The sequence below is a fragment of the Petromyzon marinus genome, chromosome 42, assembly GCF_048934315.1.
Source record: "Petromyzon marinus isolate PM22_M1 ecotype Great Lakes invasive population chromosome 42, UKy_Petmar_22M1.pri1.0, whole genome shotgun sequence".
In the NCBI taxonomy this organism is placed as follows: Eukaryota; Metazoa; Chordata; class Hyperoartia; order Petromyzontiformes; family Petromyzontidae; genus Petromyzon; species Petromyzon marinus.
In genome coordinates, this window is record NC_133708.1 from 892849 (window position 1) to 910753 (window position 17905).

Sequence of the window (17905 nt, forward strand, 5' to 3'; positions counted from 1 at the left end):
GGATAGAGGTGGCGAGGGCTGAGCAGGAGTGGGCTGAACAGGCTTTTTGTATCTGTTCACGTGTTTTCCTGCCCTGGGTTTTTGTCACTTGGAGTTTCCCTGTTTTCTTGACCCTTAGTGTCCTGGGCAGATGGGTGAGCAGTAGTCTTGGGCACTTGCCACCCCTAGGGTCCCTGAGCCTGTGCCACATCCTACGGTGCAGGATTGGCTAGTCCTATCCCCACCGCATGCCCAAGCAGCTTCTGTTTGGCCAGATAAATGGGGCTAAATGTCGTGGCACGTGCTGGAAAAGAGATGGATTTACGCGGTACAGAAGAAAGTGAAGCTGATTGGCACTAGCGATATCAAGATTGGCCTCTGTGCCCTTCAAAAACAACGGAGGGCAGAAGAGCTACGCTCTCAACAACGAGTGGAGCGCCGGGCGGCTAAAACGTAGAGAGTTGGCACAGTGGGGAGCACAGTCAGTACATCTGTCAGTCATCTCAGTCAACCCATGGCACCTTGGGTCTGTTCCGTGACCTCCTGCCAGTGGGCCTTCGACACTTCACATGGCCGAAAAGTGCACGTGGCCTGGCACAGGTGATGTGCCATGGTGACATCGCCGCCACTTAGTGGTGAACAGCGGTTGTTGTTGCTGCTACTATTCAAGCTGTGGCACATGCAGGTTGTGGTTCTCGTAGGCTGTGATGCTCACAGGTTGTGACACTCGTAGGTTGTGACACTTCTAAGCCGTGACACTCGCAGGCCATGCAACTCACAGGCCATGGCACTCGTGGGCTGTGGCCCTTTCAAGCCATGTGCTGACGGCTCTCTCGCTCTCCTGTGTGCAGGCGAGGTCGTGCCAGTGCCGCACTCTTCTTCACAGCCGTGGGGCGCCGCCGCGTCTGCGCTGGGCTTGATGGAGGCGCCGATGCTTTGTGGACCAGACTCCCACGAGCTCCCGGCTGCCCCCGCGCTCACCCACACTCAGCAGCCCTTGCCCGGCGATGGCGGCGGAGGAGAGCAGGGCTCCGAGGAGAAAGGGCAGCTGGACAGGCGTGGAGACAGTGCCCTGGCGGAGCGCCTGCGCAGGGATGGCGGGCACGGCACGGAGCTCAACGGATGCGCGGAGAAGAAGCAGGACGGGGAGGAGGAGGCACGGACGCGCAACGGCCTGGCTCTCTCCCCGCCTGGGCCCTCGTCGGCCACGTCGGGGCTCCCCGAGCCGCTGGCCATGGCGCCGCTCGCCCCGCTGGGACACCCGCTGTGTGTGGGGCCCACGCTCTACCCCTACCAGCAAGTGTACGGAGACCCCCGCCTTTACAGCGGGGGGGGCGGATACTTCATGCCGCCGTCGACGAACCCCGCAGCGGGGGGCGCGGCATCGCACACGTCCTCGCCGCAGGCCACCCTGCCGCCCAGCTCGGCCTTCTCGTCCTCGACGCTCGCGCAGACCCTGCTGAGGGACCAAGGCCTCCGCGAGCATGGCCTCCTGCCCTCGCTGACGCTGCCGGCGCCGTCGCTGCTGCCGGCGACGGATCTGTCGTTCCTGCGTGGCTCCGGGGCCGCCTTCCCTGCGCTGGCACCGCAGCCGCCCCCGGGGGGCCTCCCCCGGGCTGGGGCACAGGTGGCAGGAGAGCAAATCGTCATCAGCTCCGACGACAGCGACTGACGAGGCCGCGGCGGTGCGGACGAAACGACGGGGGGGGGGAGGGGGCGGGGTGTGGATGGGGACGTCCACCCTCCCACCCCCGTGCACGCCCACCGGGCCCCAGTGGTCAGGTCTGGGCAGTGGAGTCGCTTCTTGACTACTGACCTGTGACGTCGCTCCAACAGCATCCTCTATATACTGTATTGTACATATATGTATATGTGTACGCACGTGTATTCGTGTATATATAAGTATGGATACATCGGCCAGGCAGAGTCGGGGACGGGGGGAGGCTGGGGGGGGAGCCCGTCAGTCGTTTGTTTCTGGGAGCCCCAAAATGCCCTAGTCCGCTCTCGTGCTCTGATCCAGTTCATCTGAAACCCGAATCCCCCCACCCCTCCCCTTCACCCTGGCCCTTTTTTACTCCTTGGTGCAGGTCCAAGCCTCCTTTTCACTCCCATTCCTGAACTCCCCAGGGTCATCGCGGTCCTATCCATCAGGGGGGCCCCCTGCGAGGCCGGTCAGTTATGATGATTTTTTTTATACAAAGCGTGTGCGCGGCCCGCAACGCGTCGGCACAATGTAAGATAATTAGCGAGCGGGCGACGCACGCGCGTGCCGAGCCCTGCGGATTGAGCAATAGTGGCCACTTCCTCTTGGAGCCTGAGCAGCCCCCCCCCCCCCCACCGGGTGAGCCGAGGTCACCACCTCGAGCCGATTCCTGGGGTCCTACTCTCTCTCTCGTGTCTCCTAGTCTCAGTGGGCAGGAGAGGAGCTGGGGACGGGGCGTGTGTGGGAATGTGTAACGCGTAGACGACGGCGATTGGCTGTGGGAGGGAGAAGCGACAGAAATGGCAACGGCCTTCGGTGGTGAAAAGCAGAGCGATGGGGACTGCGTGAAATCGCTCCGCACAGAGCAAAGTGACGAGCCGAACGTACGTACGCACGTCGAATTTCTTTCGCACCGTACGTAGCCAACCGTGCTGTTCAGAGGTGTGGGGCAAAGGACAACAAACTAAACAGATATATGTTTAAATTTCGATTTAAAGCTTTCGTGACTGCAGGGATTCACCTTGGTTCTTTCGGTAAAGTTACGTAGAAGGGAAATAATAAAATGATATAAATAAAACAATGCAATTCTCACAACGTTTCGATTGCAACACAAGCAATCATCATCAGGTGTGAAAACCACAGCAAGAAAATGTTCTTGCTGTGGTTTTATTTGTATTATTTTATTATTTCCCTTCTACGTGACTTTACCGAAAGAGCCAAGAATATAAATATCAGTTTCTAAAGAGTTGTATCCAAACCAAACATAGAGGGTCAGCAGATGTTTCAGACAACGCACGCCCATACATTACATTGGTGCAAGAGGTAACAATGTTGATGTGCTAATGGGGTAAGTAGTGTTTCGTTGCGGGATGCTCTTTTGTTGGGATTTCTATTAAATCTACGCCTCTTAACTTGCCACGTTGGATGTCGTGAGGTAGTTAATGTTCTGAGTTCACAGCGAATGCAGCTTCGCTTAGTTTCCATCCGTGTTCGTTCTGTCGAGGGCACCGCCACCACTTCATGCGTCCGATGTTACTTCGTTGTCTCGGCTGCCGAGGCCACGCGGCTCCACACGCCTTGCTCCGTCGTGTCCTGTGTAGCCAGCAGCATTGACGTTTTTTGGAGAGGTCACAATTTACATAAAGTGTATAATCGTTTTGTATTTATTTATTATGCTTTTACTTTTTTGTTCTAAACTTTTTTTTAGGAATGTGAAACCGAATTCGCAGCAGTGAAGGTGGTGCCGGTGGTAGGCACCCCCTCTGCCCTGCGCATTCCGGGACCCGTTTAGATTTCCGCCACGCTGATAAGCAACACGGACCCAGTCCTTGCCCCGCAGCACACCGAGCCCCGGAGAGGTCGTCGCTGATACCGTGGGGACGACAGATTTGTGTTTTTCCTTCGTCGTTTGTTCTCGGCAGGTGGCTTGCGCTGCCGCGGTGCGTAAACCACCAAGCCCGACCCTGCTGTGTGCGCCCATCTTACCCTTTCCTCTCCATCTGTGTCGGTGTCAGTTTAACTCGTAGTAGTGGTAGTAGTCGTAGGAGGCTTTCGTGACCAATAATGTCCATAACAAAGGTTTTTTTGGGGGTTAGGTCTCGTAAGTATAGATGTGTCGTTAAACCCCGCAACTGCCAGACACGGCCAATGAGTAATGTTTTGTCATGTTAACAAAATGTGCCAGCTAGTTACTAGTTCAGCACACTAGTGTGTTGGAGAGTGAACCCACAACATTTACATTTCGCCGGTAATTACAACAACCAGCCTCATTCATATTTACGTGATCCAACCCAAACAAAAACCCCCTCTCTTATGGCTATATCATTGTCCCCCAAGATGTTCTCAGAACGCCGAGATTGGCTCTTTGGGTTGGGTTCCTGCTAGCGCACGGAAAACCGCAGCGTGGCGCAGCGTGGCGGAGTCTGGCGGAGCCTGGCGCAGTGTGTGCCCATCGGTGCCTATTGGTGCCCATCGTTCAGCCGGTGATGTCGCTGTCACAGTGGGGCTCTTCCGGAAAGCAGAGAGATGTTCAGTTGGGGGGCGGTGCACGGTGGCCCCTGGCTCCCCCTGCTTGCCCCCACTCTCACCCCCCCCCAGCTGCACCACCCACCATGCCACCGGTCCTGACCTCTGCGCCTCGTGATCTCGCGCCCAGCGAGCGCGTGTCTCCACGCGCTACGAGTAATGTATTCATCTTTTTTTAAAGCACGAGATGGAACCCCAAGACCTAAACACACAACCGTTTCCTGTCCTCCCGCTCTCTCGCATTCCCACACGCTACCTAGCTAGCTATCCCAGCGTAATGCGCATTACGTTTCCGCGTGGTGCCCACAACAACGCAGTCTTGAGCGTTGCCCACGTGGAGTTGAAATGGTTAAACGAGGTTACTCCCATGACGACGTCCGTTTTTCCCCTGCCTGGAAGTCCAGCGAGGGCGTAGACTCGTGCTCCGATTGTCCCATTCCTGTCCTCTCTTGTAAGCGGGAGAGGGAATTTCGTACAGCTAAATTTGGCACGGCCGAGAGATGCTTGTCCTGTTGCTGTAGGGCGGCGATGGGGGAATGCTGCCTCCGAGGTCAGAATTGTGGCCCGGCTCGCGACCTGCATCACCTGCCAGAGTCCTCCTCCCAAGGGCCCATTCCATTCAGAGCAGTGGCAACCTCCTAGGACAGAGCCTCTAGTGTCCAATTGGAGTCCATATCCTGGGCAGCAACCTGCCAGGCATTATGGGGTGGATGCTCTGGGCCTCACAGTATGCCTCCTTTGGCAGGGCGGTCCCGTCGACATCTGTATAGGAACTGGCCTGTCCCCCCCTCCAAGGTGCCAGCTATGGTACTATTTGCTTATGTTGTAATAAATACCAACATCATTAGGCGGGCGGTGACGGCGATCGTCTACAAATGAGTTTGTGATTTAAAACGTGCTTTTTAATAGTGCTGCCCACTAGACTCGTCCATCCGTCCCTGTGACCAGCTGCTCTGTTTGAGAGTTCGTTGTTTGTATCTCCTTCCATGGTCCATTGTCACTCGGTTGAGGTCACGTGTTAAGTTACGTTTGTGACCTGGCCCCTCGTGTTCACTATTTTTAAATACGAGTTGGGGGAGTCGGCATGATGCTTCTTCACGCCTTTCCTTCCCCTCCCCAATCTGACTTATGTTCGTGGAGATGGTATTGGTCGCGCTCATGAGAAGGGAGAGTGGTGGGCGCAAGGGCCCTGCATGCCCACCGCGATTACATCTCTTGTGCTCTGGAGGAGCAGTGCAGGAATCGCTCCTGGTGTAGTTCCAGCATCGTCCAGTGGCTGGTGATCGTCGACGACCAGTTTAACACGTAGAAGGCTTTCACGACCGATATTATCCATGCCAGAGGTTTTTTTGGGGTTAGATTGTGTACATACGAATGTGTAGTTAAACCCGCCACAATCCAACACAGCCTATTATTAGTAAAGTCTGTCACATAAGGAAAACGTGCCAATTAGTTACTAGTTCAGCACTAGCTGGTGTGTTTGAGAGAAAACCCCACGACATTTACAATTCGAGTACTGTGACGTTTCACCGGTAATTATAACCAGCCTCATCAGGCGGCAGCCACCTGAGGGTTTATTCTCCATCACACCGGTGTGCTGAGCTAGTAACTAATTGGCACGTTTTACTGTACATGACGAACCTTATGAATTGGCTGTGTCGGGTGGTGGCGGGTTTAACGGCACATTTATATATTTCCGAAATGTAACCCCAAAAAACCCTCTTATGCATCGACAAGTCTCTGCTGAAGGCACAAAACCTCATTTTTCATAAGTGGGCCAAATTCACATCTCAGGTGTTCACGGATGGCGTGACCTGAAAGTTTCCGATCCATTTTTAGTCTGGCATTGCGAACGTGTAGACAAGAAGCACAGCCCCTGAACTTTGTCAAGGGATCAGTTTTTTAAAACTTTTAACTTAGAACTTTGTCACAAAAATATTTTATTTCAAAGACTCAGGATTGGGAGAAAGCTCGCCGAGGAAGCGCCGCTTGTGGGTCAGGCTTTATATTCTGGGCTCGTGCTTGAGGTCACCCCAGGCCCTCGTGTGTGCAGTCTGCTGCTCTCAGCCTAGTCCCCAGTGACTACATGGGAATACGAGAGGAATGGTTTTGTAATTTTTAATGGCCTGTAACCGGAAGGTCATTTTTATTTGGCACGGACGCAACGAACTACTCTTCTGCACAGCTGGAGGGAGCAGTCTAGTGACTGTGTAAGATCATTCTTGAAGGATGCCGAGACGGGATTCGGATGCAACATCTGAGTCTCCATAGGATGCGTGGGCCGAAGTGTCATTGTCTCGAGGCCGACGATTCAATTGCGATGTAATTGGACGTCTGATAGTGTCGTGCAGCTCGCGCGAGTGTAGAGTGGTGCTCACCCTTCCCCCGTTGGCAGTGGTGGACGCTTTGTTGGTGGAATAGGCGCTATGCACGAGCCGTAGGGTGGGGACCCGCATGGGCAATGTGCCGAGCTGATCCGTCCCCGGGGCATTTGCGCTGACAACGTTGCGTGGTGGGGCGCACTTGAGAGTGTCCCCTGGCCGGATTGGATACAATCATAGCTGTGTGAGGTTTAATAAAACGGCTTCCTGCTGCGGAAACGAATGCCACCCAGTGCCAATGAGGCCACGATCTCTGTGATGGGGACTCAGAGGCGCCCTTAAAATACCGACTTCCCAAGCAGAGCACAGCGCGTACGCCTGAGATTCGCATTTTTGTGGGGTGGTGGTGGAGCGGGGGGGGGGGCGGGTGGCGCTATCCCTATGAAGGAGGAGTCAACCTGGCCTCGCTGTGAGAAGTGCCACGGAAGGACACATCCGAGATGGTTCCTTGAAAGTGTACACGCTGCGTTGGGCCAGTGTTAGCCCAACCTCACTGTGGGAACTGCTGTGACTACAGCCTTTTGGGATGGTCGTTGCTCCAACACCAACTTTCGCCATTAGCGCTACGAACGTTGGAGGTAGAACCTCAGAACTAATGGGAATAATTCACGAAGCCGATGCTTCAGCTCAGGAGAGAGAGGGTGGAGGATTACGGTGTGGGTTTGGGAGAGTGAAAGAGAGCGAGAGAGAGATGGGGGGGGGGGGGGGCTGGTCCATTCTGAGAACACGATCGAGCCATCAAACGACGCGGAGTCGGAGGTTATGCCGGCTCACTTGCGCGCGATGGGGCGGAACCATTTGCAGTCATAAGCCAGTGATGGAAAACTCCACCTTCTCATGTCATGGGCCTTTTTTTTTACGAGCAGATGCCCATTGGACACTTTCCACAAACTGTTACTCATCTTTCAATCACGGGTGGGCGATGGGCCCAGGTCACATGACGGTTTGCGATTCGGGTGCATTCACCACAGCGTCGCCGGCCCCGATTCCTACTGCAGATCTTAAACTCCTAACTTTGTGACGTTAAGCGCAGTCGTCGTACGACATTTCAAGACGAACCTCGGCACCGAGGGTATTGGCTCTGTCATCTTCATTGGCCGACCCAAGTAAACGCGCGTTGTTGACAAGATGGATTGTCGCCTAAACTTCTTGGATTGATTGATGTTCGTTGTTGCCGTGTGCGTCTTGGAAGCCAATGGGGGCCCATGTCGACATTTACAAAGTTAACACTTGTGCAGTTCCTTTTGAGCCCGGTGGCCTGCAAAAGACTGAGGACTCTTCCGCATGCAGTGCTGCACATCGTTGTGTGCAAAGTGAAATCCGCTTTCTGGCTCGCGGTCACGTCTCTGTTGTGGCGAGTTATTTCACTGTTTCCAGATTTTAGTTCATGTTGACTTTAGGCTTTAGGAGGGGAAGGTCGTCGCCCATAAACTCCAGAGAGAGAGAGAGACACACCTCGAATACAAACGTCGGGCAGCCCCCCGTGTCTTAATTACTGCCTATCATCAAAATTAACTATAAAACACCAAACGGCGCGAGTCTGAAGTGACGGCAAGTTTCGAGTGAACACGTTTGCTGCCAGTGCCCCTGAGAAGCCGCACTAAGTTAATGGTGCCCAGCGGCCCTTCACTGACATGAATATAATAATAGCAAGAATGTTTCGTTTTTTCCGTATCTCGCGTCGTCCACGCAAATTGCATCTCGCAATTGACCGACGAACCACACGGGGCAAGCAGGGAGTCGGCCAGGTGGTGAGCAGCCGGTGCTACCAAAAACAAAATGTCCCCGAGCTCTGCGGTCCTTTATGTATCGAAATGTTTCCCTTGATTAACGCGCATGTGTTTGTGGGAGGAAAGCCTGTACGCGTGAGGGGGTAAACGCCCACCCTCTGCAAAAGGGAAAATAGTCCACACATTTCCGTCTCCGACGTTCACGTGAAGGGAAGTGTCGCAACACGCGCGCGCGTTGGTCCGCCAAACTTTCGCTACCTCCGCAGTGCTGGATGACACAGGCCACGTGCGTAGCCGCCGCCGCCGTGTCGCTAATAGCACGCGACCGGCAAAATGAACGGGAGGAGGGGAACGTTTGTAAATCCAAAAAGCAATGACGGCGGCGATTGGCGTCAAGCAGGTGAGGGGGGAGGGTTTGTGCGGGCTGCGGCGGAGTGCCCGCGCGGTGCCCGGGGTGAAAGGGCGTCGTTCACGCTACTTCGTGGACCAAGGGAGAGATCTCTGGCGGAAAGTTGGGAAAGTCCACGATTCCGACAAGACTCGAGAAACCAAGGCCTGGGCAATGGAGGGGGCGGCGGAGAATCGCTGCCTGCTACGCTGACGAACCGACGCTTGGAGATGTAACGCGGTCGTGTGCTGAGAGGCTGATGGCCTTGGCCCAGTCGGCGCTTCACACTCGTTGAGCTGAACCCAGGTGAGAAGAGACCAGCAGGAGGTGACCGGCTGGGGTGGGGGTTGCAAAAGATGACAAGCAATAAAGTTAAAACAAGTGAAATCAAAAACTTGCATGGACAGAAATCGGTATTTTATCAAATACATTTTCTTGTTGCGAGCGTTGGACTCCCCGTGCAGAATCAGCAACAGCACCTCTCCGCAGTTTACAGCGCCGCCAACGCGATGGCTGGCGACCGCGTCCTGCAGGCGGATCCCCCGTGGGTGGCTGGTCGGGTGGGTGAAGTACGCGGATACATGTCAACATTTCATCTCGCGAGGCCGTTGTGGAGCCTTGCTGCCTGTCCCGCCTGTTCGGGTGGACCTCGAGGGCTCCGCCCCTCTCGTGGCAGGGAAGGGTCGCGACCCCGTCGCATGGAGCTCGGGAACACTGGGAGGGTTTCTAGATTAGAAGTTTTTGTGACTGCAATGATCCATACTCTTTGGTTCTTTCGGTAAAGTCACGTAGGTAAAAATACTCCCAGCCTTACACACTACCATCACTGGATACTTGACTTGCAATGTTTCAATCGTGCCAAGTGGTCTCCCATCCCACTCTCCTCCGCCCCCGCCCCCCCATCCGTGGTGCAGGAACAGGATCCGGAGCTTCACCATCCCCGTCTCCCAACCCCCCCCCCCTCCACCCTGCATCCGTCCTCCCTGGCTCCCCCCCCCCCCCTCCTCTTACCCTAGATAATAATCTCTTATTACAAAATAGTAATTTTACTGTGCTAGTTACACCTGATGACGGAAGCTTGCGTTGCCTCCGACGAAACGTCGTGATTTGATTCACTTTATTTTTTTTATTTTTACCTACGTGGCTTTACCGAAATAACCAAATGGTGTGGGGGGGTTGGTTGGTTGGTTGGGGGGGCCTTGGTCGCTAAACGCAGTGGCAGGAGGCGCGCGGTGCGCGGCGTGGACGCAGCACGGAGGCCCCGCCGTCGTTGGCGGTGTGGATTGGTGCGCGGGGCGCCGCCTGCTGGCTCACGCTGCCGCTTCAAGACGAGGAGGCGTTTGTAATCCGCGCGCGTGTGTGGTCAAGATGCGTTTCCGCTCGTGACGTTTCACGCGTCCGTCGACGGCACGTCCCGTCGCCCCGTCTCTCGCGAGAGCAGAAACGGTGCTTGGTCCGCGTCGCGCCGTCGAAGTTGTGTTGCATCAATCGGATCTTGGAGGCCCTCGCCCAACGTGTGATGAGCGCTGCAAGCAGGGGGGGGGGGGGTGTTCTCACCTGGAAGGTGATCAAAGGTGACGCACATCGTGGGAGTCTGACTTGAATCCGATCGCAACTCGATCAACGTTGAAGAACTGAAGTAGTCTCGGACCGACGCGGGGATTGAGTTTCGTTGGGCAAGCTGCGATTCTCCTATCCGCGCGCCCTCGCGATGTTTGGCTACGACTGAGTGACGACAAGGCGGCGATGTTCCCAGGAGTGCTCCCTGCCCACCCAACGAAGCCGTGTGACTGTCGCCCGTAGCTCCGGGGCGGGATGCACACCGTTTCCCCTAACCTCCCTCTCGCTCGCTCGCTCGCCAGAGACGCGTTCGTGTACGTTGAGCATTCGCTGTGCGCGTGGCCACTGAACACTGAGGTTATCCTCGCAAACGGGGGTCGATTCTTCTTTTATAAATTTAAAACGAGCGAGAGCTCGCTCAGCTGTGTGCTGCACGGGTGACGGCGGGGCTATTTGTAGTGAAGGTGACATTTTAAACACCCGGGAATGCCCCCCACTTAATTTACCAGCTCGCGGATTGTGTAAACACGTGTCCAGCGAGACGGGTCGGGTCAGGTTGGGGTGCTTGAGGCCACAGCTGGCAGGGCTCTCTCCTCCTCGTCGGCGGTTGCCAAATTCCCAAACGGCTCGGAAATGCCCCCCGGTTTAAACGAGTTGGGTGCACACACGTGTTGCTAAGTGTGCGTGTTTTTTGCGTCAAAGGTACCCAACAAAAATGCTCTCCCTATTTGGGTTGCATGCAATGTTAAAAACGAGTGAGATGAGGGATCAAATTGTCGCGCTGTGATTCATTTTTGTATTTTGCAAGTTTCAAACCTCTTTATTGTTCAGTGTTAAACATGTTTTTTTATTATATAACAGCACTTGCCCCAACAGTCTGTTCAAGGCTATAATGGGGGGGGGGGTTCTGGCTCTGTATGTGTATGTATGCCATTGTGCATGCGTGTATCTCTGTACATGTGTCTGAGTATATCTGTCTGGGGGAGTTGTGGAGAGAACGGAGAAGTTTCCGTACCTGGGCAGTGTGCTTATGAGCAGCTCCGGATTGACAGCGGAGGTCTCATTTCGAATCAGTAGAGCGGCATTATCTTTTCTTTAGCTGCATAATGCTGTGAGGAAGCTACCTCGTCTGTCGCTCCACACGAAGCTTCGGTTCTTTTTGGCCACAGTCTCTCTATGCTTGTGAAACTTGGACCCCTTTATAAAAAAAATCTGCGCCGATTTGAAACATTTTGGCTGGCCTGCCTGCGATGTATCCCGGGTTTAACTAGACTGGATTGTGAGGAGCTCATAAATCCTTGAAAGATCTGGACACAGTCCCATCGGTGAGCTCCTCTGGCAGGCGAGGCTGCGCTAGCTGGGTCGTGTGGCTCGCATGCCCAAATAACTTGTTTGGCCGAATAGAGGAGGCTAAACGGGCGCGACACGGTTTGTAAAAAGAGATGCACTGATGTGGTACAGAAGGATATGGAGCTGAGTAGACTTGTCGATGACTGGTACCAGCGGTGTCAATATCAGCCTATGTGGAGGAGGCTCGTGAAGGACGCTCCTTGGCGGTTGGAGGAAGTCGCCCTCCAGCAACAGCAGAGGGCGGATGAGTGACGCTCACAACAACGAGCGGAGCCCCGCACGGATTAAAGTGATAAAGTTGGCGCAGTGGAAAGCACAGCCCAAGGCACCTGGGTCTGTCCCGTGACACACAGCTGTCGACCATTACGGTTTACCCGTATTCTTGTACGGGGAAATTGAGTTTTCAGGTCCGTTTCAATATGGGCAACATTGTTTTTGTCTATTTTTGTTTCTCTCTTGTGATGGGACTTTATACAGTGAGGGAAAAAAGTATTTGATCCCCTGCTGATTTTGTACGTTTTCCCACTGACAAAGAAATGATCAGTCTGTAATTTTAATGGTAGGTTAATTTGACCAGTGAGAGACAGAATAACAACAAAAATCCAGAAAAAACACATTTTTAATGAGGGAAATAAGTATTTGACCCCCTCTCAATCAGAGAGATTTCTGGCTCCCAGGTGTCTTTAATACAGGTAATGAGCTGAGATTAGGAGCACACTCTTAAAGGGAGTGCTCCTAATCACAGCTTGTTACCTGTATAAAAGACGCCTGTCCACAGAAGCAATCAATCAGATACCAAACTCTCCACGATGGCCAAGACCAATGAGCTCTCCAAGGATGTCAGGGACAAGATTGTAGACCTACACAAGGCTGGAATGGGCTACAAGACCATTGCCAAGCAGCTTGGTGAGAAGGTGACAACAGTTGGTGCGATTATTCGCAAATGGAAGAAACACAAAAGAACTGTCAATCTCCCTCGGCCTGGGGCTCCATGCAAGATCTCACTTCGTGGAGTTGCAATGATCATGAGAACGGTGAGGAATCAGCCCAGAACTACACGAGAGGATCTTGTCAATGATCTCAAGGCAGCTGGGACCATAGTCACCAAGAAAACAATTGGCAATACACTATGCCGTGAAGGACTGAAATCCTGCAGCGCCCGCAAGGTCCCCCTGCTCAAGAAAGCACTTATACATGCCCGTCTGAAGTTTGCCAATGAACATCTGAATGATTCGGAGGACAACTGGGTGAAAGTGTTGTGGTCAGATGAGACCAAAATGGAGCTCTTTGGCATCAACTCAACTCGCCGTGTTTGGAGGAGGAGGAATGCTGCCTATGACCCCAAGAACACCATCCCCACCGTCAAATATGGAGGTGGAAACATTATGCTTTGGGGGTGTTTTCTGCTAAGGGGACATGACAACTTCACCGCATCAAAGGGACGATGGACGGGGCCATGTACCGTAAAATCTTGGGTGAGAACCTCCTTCCCTCAGCCAGGACATTGAAAATGGGTCGTGGATGGGTATTCCAGCATGACAATGACCCAAAACACACGGCCAAGGCAACAAAGGAGTGGCTCAAGAAGAAGCACATTAAGGTCGTAGAGTGGCCTAGCCAGTCTCCAGACCTTAATCCCATAGAAAATCTGTGGAGGGAGCTGAAGGTTCGAGTTGTCAAACGTCAGCCTCGAAACCTTAATGACTTGGAGAATATCTGCAAAGAGGAGTGGGACAAAATCCCTCCTGTGTGCAAACCTGGTGGCCAACTACAAGAAACGTCTGACCTCTGTGATTGCCAACAAGGGTTTTGCCACCAAGTACTAAGTCATGTTTTTGCAGAAGGGTCAAATACTTATTTCCCTCATTAAAATGCAAATCAATTTATAAAAATTTTGACATGCGTTTTTCTGGATTTTGTTGTTATTCTCTCTCACTGTTCAAATAAACCTACCATTAAAATTATAGACTGAGTATTTCTTTGTCAGTGGGCAAACGTACAAAATCAGCAGGGGATCAAATACTTTTTTTCCCTCACTCTAGGATGTTCGTTGAGATTCATAAGGGCACGGGGGTGACCAATAAGGTCTGAATTGGTGTAATGAGGTAGACACTGATAAGGGGTTGAGAGGTATGCGTGACGTGATAGCGAGCCTTCGTCGCTTCGCGTATCCCCAAGGTGCACCTAGCCTAGCACAAGTACCATGGGGACGTGGCTGTTGCTTAGTGGCGAATGACAGTTGTTATATGTGTGTGTCCGCACGTGCATTCATTTGTCTGTGTACTTGTGTGGGTGTCCCATCTATGCGTATCGGCGTGTGTCAGTGTGGTCAATTTCACTTAAAAAAATACACCCCCGACAGTATTGTTACGCGTAGGAAATAGTCCCTCCCGTTTAAGTTGCGCTTTTCAATGTTACGTGCAGGCCAGGCAATGTAGACATGTTGCATGTCAGCAGATTCGCAGAGGATCAAACAATGCCTCCCGTTATTGCCGTGCGCACCCTTGCAGTGTTGTGCCGTTTCGATTCGGGGTTGGAATTTGGCAACCGTCTACAAGGAGGCAAAATAAGGCCTTGAAGTTAGCAATCTTTCCCCCCCCCATCGCCCCACCCCCCGATCCCCTCCCCCTATCGCCCCCCCATCTCCCCCCTCCCCCGATCGCCCCCTCCCGTGCGGTCGCCCGCCACTGGGCCGGGCCCTGCCACCTGGCTGCCGCTCCCGGTCCTGTGGCTGCCATTGCCATCGGTGACCAAATTTTTTCCCAATTAATATTAATTCTCATGTACATTTTTTAAAAAACACACGCAGAGGTAGCAGTTGGCGCTCTCGACCGTGAAGAAGCGGACCGGAGCCATCCCCAGCACGAGTCTTGAGCTTCGGCTGCGAGGCTTTTCCCGTGTAAACCCGCGCTCCACGGTGGTGGGGTGACAATGGTGGTGACTGTGGCAGCCGAGCAGGCTCCAGACGCCCTTCCCGTCAACGGCCCGTTCCGAACCCGTGCCCCCCTCCCAATCCTACTCCCCTCCGCCCCCTACTGGACGTTTGTGAAAAAGAGCTTCATCGCTCATCGGATTCCTCCGGTAACCCCGCGACGCGTGCTGGGCTCCGCTGGCTCTGTAGACACGTGGCCGCGTGCCCGAGACGAGCGTGTGGGGAGTTTTCAGGGTCACCCGGCGCCCTCGAGTCTGTGTTTAAGTCAGCCCCCTGAGGAGATTTTGCTATGCAACGTTTCGCCAGTGTCCGCTACCCCCAGGAGCAGTGCGAGGTGGCCCGAAGTTCTCTCAATCGCCTTAAAGGAGTCCAGAGGCGGCGCCGCTGCTGCTACTGCAGCAGCAGCGTCATCAACTTGAGTCGGGCTTTGGATTTCACTTCGCGTAGAGTAGGTGAATGTGTTTCTGTGTTGGTATTCGTCTAGTCTAGATCTACTTTGTGGCTTAAATTCGTAAGTCATTTGTCTTTGCTGATTGTTTCCGAGTGTGTGGGTGGGGTTGTGAGCTGGCATGGGGAGAGGAGGGGGGGGATTGAGGAGCTGCCAGACGCCAGATTCTCTGTAACAAAATAAACCAGCAGAACCATTCGCCTCCTTCACAGATGTGTCCCTCCACGTGAAAACACGCGTAATCTTGTTATTGTTTCTTTTTTTGCACGCATCCCATCAGCCACGCGGCCTTCTGGGAGTGCACAACTTCAGTAGCAGTGGCTTCACACGAGCAAAACTCCGGACCGGTGTGGACACTCATCAGGGGCGCCACTGTGGCGAGGAGACGTTAACTACCTCGCCTGGTATACAGGAGGGTCGTTTCGATCCCGACCCTGACGCCTGTTGTATATTTTGAGTTTGCATGTTCTCCCCATGGTCGTGTGGAGTTTTCTACGGGTCGTCCGGAATCGACGTGCATTTTTTGGCTGATATAAATGTCCACGTGGTAAGCCACTTCGTTGAGCAATCATGCGTGGCCAGTTCGCTACTGATAGCTTCATAGCTCAGTGGGCCTTACCTGGCAAAATAAACAATAGTTCATAAGTAGTCACGCTTGCTCTTGAACCAACGCTGGCGAACTGCCCGATATCTACAAGCAAGGAGCCCACTCCGTCCTGACGTCAGGGGGTCCCTCTGTGGTTTGTAAACGAACCTCCCCGGCGTTGCTTCTCTGGAATGAAACCATTCTAATAAACGTCGCCGTGACTCGAAGTGCGTTGGGTTTGTGACACACCGTCGCGTGCGACATCGGTCATTTGCAGCGGCGGGTTGCGTTGACTCTGCCAAACTCTCGATTTCCATCGTCACGGGAGTCTTCGCAATCCGCGAAGCCGCCAAACGTCTTTCACAAAACATCGCCCACCGAGTCCGTGTTCGGCCGCACTGCCGGAAGCTCGCCGAGCTGTCGACATTTTCCCACTAAGGTTATCACTTCGCCCGCCGAGGTGCCTATCGCAGTGACAAGCTCGAGGATTTCGGCGCATACACCGGCGCAGCTGTATTCTGGTCCGCCACGTATCCGTCACACATTTCGGCCCAGCGGATTTCCAGACCGATATTATTTGTTTAAGCAAAACAACCTGGCGGAATATCCAACTCTCTGGGGGGGGGGCGGGGGGGGGGTCTCAGCACGCCCAAGTTTCTCACATGCTGCTGGATTACTGGACGTCATTGGCGAGCGCACGCCGCCGAAGCAATAGGACCCTCCCTCATCAATGAGAAAAAAAAGGGACATTGTACACTCGTGGTGCTTTGTAAAACCATGTTCTTTCTGTATGCTCTGTAAAATCCCCACCGGTTGATCGACTAAAAATCCCTTCTCTTTAAGCAGAGCCACGCGCATCTCTGCTCGTGTGTTTGTGTTGACTGCGGTTCGTTGCTGTTGTTGATCGGCATGTTTTATAAATCGGTGGTAGCGAACGCGTTTACAGCAGCGACAACTTCGGGATGAGACGGACCTCTGGTGACGAACCCGTCGTGAACGTGGATGGCTACACGACGATTCGTAGCCGGGGTATGATTAAACGTCCTGCACGCCGACCCCGACCACTTGGCCAATCCATAACCCCGTGGTTGGTTCCAATTTGCTCCACGCCCCGAGTCGTACGAAATAAATCTTGTTTATTTTACATCAGAGATTAAAAACTAAAAGTGTCGTCACAGCTGAGTCCAAAACGACGTCCCGTCTCCTTCACAGACCGACTAGTGTGTGTTTTAGGGAGGCAACTCGTCTGATTGTTTACGTGATATTTTCCACAATTGACACTGAATTGTTGCTCGCTCGGTAGCTGTCTGCGAATTGGGTTAATCCGGCCAACACCCGTCTCTGGCGAGAAGCTCCGTGTCGCCTCGAGAGCTTCGCGTGGCCAGTCCCTGTGACTCTCCTCCAGCCTCCCGCGGAGTGGAACAGGGGTGGGGTGTGGTTAATGGGGTGTAGGGGGCGGCGGTGGTGGCGCTGCATCCAGCGCCTAAAGGGAAATGTGAAAAATCCGAGCTTCGGCCGCGGGACGCGTGCCAGACATTCCTCATCCGCCTCATCATCCTCGGGGAACAATAAAGCAGCGGACCCCTTTCAGCTGCTCGCAGCCCGCGTCGTTTGTGCGCTCACCGGTGGTGCCAGGGACCTCGCTCTGCTCGGTGCCGGCTTGCTGGTCACGGTGGCGAGACGTTAACTACCTCGCCTGGTTTATAAGAAGTCGTGGGTTCGACCCCGACCCTGACGCCTGTTGTATATTTGGAGTTTGCATGTTCCTCCCCGTGGTCACGTGGATTTTTTTCTGAGTCCTCCGGTTTTTCCCCTCCACATTTATAATCAACATCACGTGTTTATAAAGTGTTTGCCTACTATAACTTTCCACAAACCACTTCGTCAAGATATAATTTGTGATAGCCAGGTCGCTTCTCAAAAAGAGCTTTATAGCTCAGTTGGCCTTACCTGGTAAAAACAAACAAGTTTATAGTTTTATGGTCACCACTGCGGGTGGAACAGCATGTTGACCCCAACTGGTTCGTGACCTTTGCCGGGCCTGCCAGAGATTCCAGGCCAAACATCAACCCGGCCTCCCTGCGCTTTAACGCTCCTTCACGAGGTTTCTTCCACACTGCAGCGACAGGGTGGCGCAGTGGTAACACGTGTGTGTGCTTCGGAGCAAAACGTATCTGGGTTCGATTCCTCACTCGGGCGCCTTTATGCGTGAAGCTTTTCTGTCCCCCCTCTGTTCTGCATGGGTATCTTCCAGATTCAATCGGTTTCCTCTCATAGCTATTTTCAAGTTGATTGTATTGAACCACCCAGGTGAGTACTCAAG

At 53.6% G+C, this 17905-nt stretch overlaps 1 protein-coding gene across 4 annotated transcripts in view; it reads left to right on the forward strand.

Moving 5' to 3' along the window:
* Window positions 1-15809, forward strand: part of RAD54L2 (RAD54 like 2) — a 112866-nt gene extending 97057 nt beyond the window's left edge. For all 4 annotated transcript variants that reach the window (XM_032969726.2, XM_032969724.2, XM_032969725.2 and 1 more), the window contains one exon: window positions 831-15809. In XM_032969726.2, the coding sequence (XP_032825617.2) occupies window positions 831-1651 (821 nt within the window). In that variant the 3' untranslated portion in view covers window positions 1652-15809. The remainder of the gene's footprint in view (window positions 1-830) is intronic.
* The last annotated feature ends 2096 nt before the right edge of the window (window positions 15810-17905 follow it).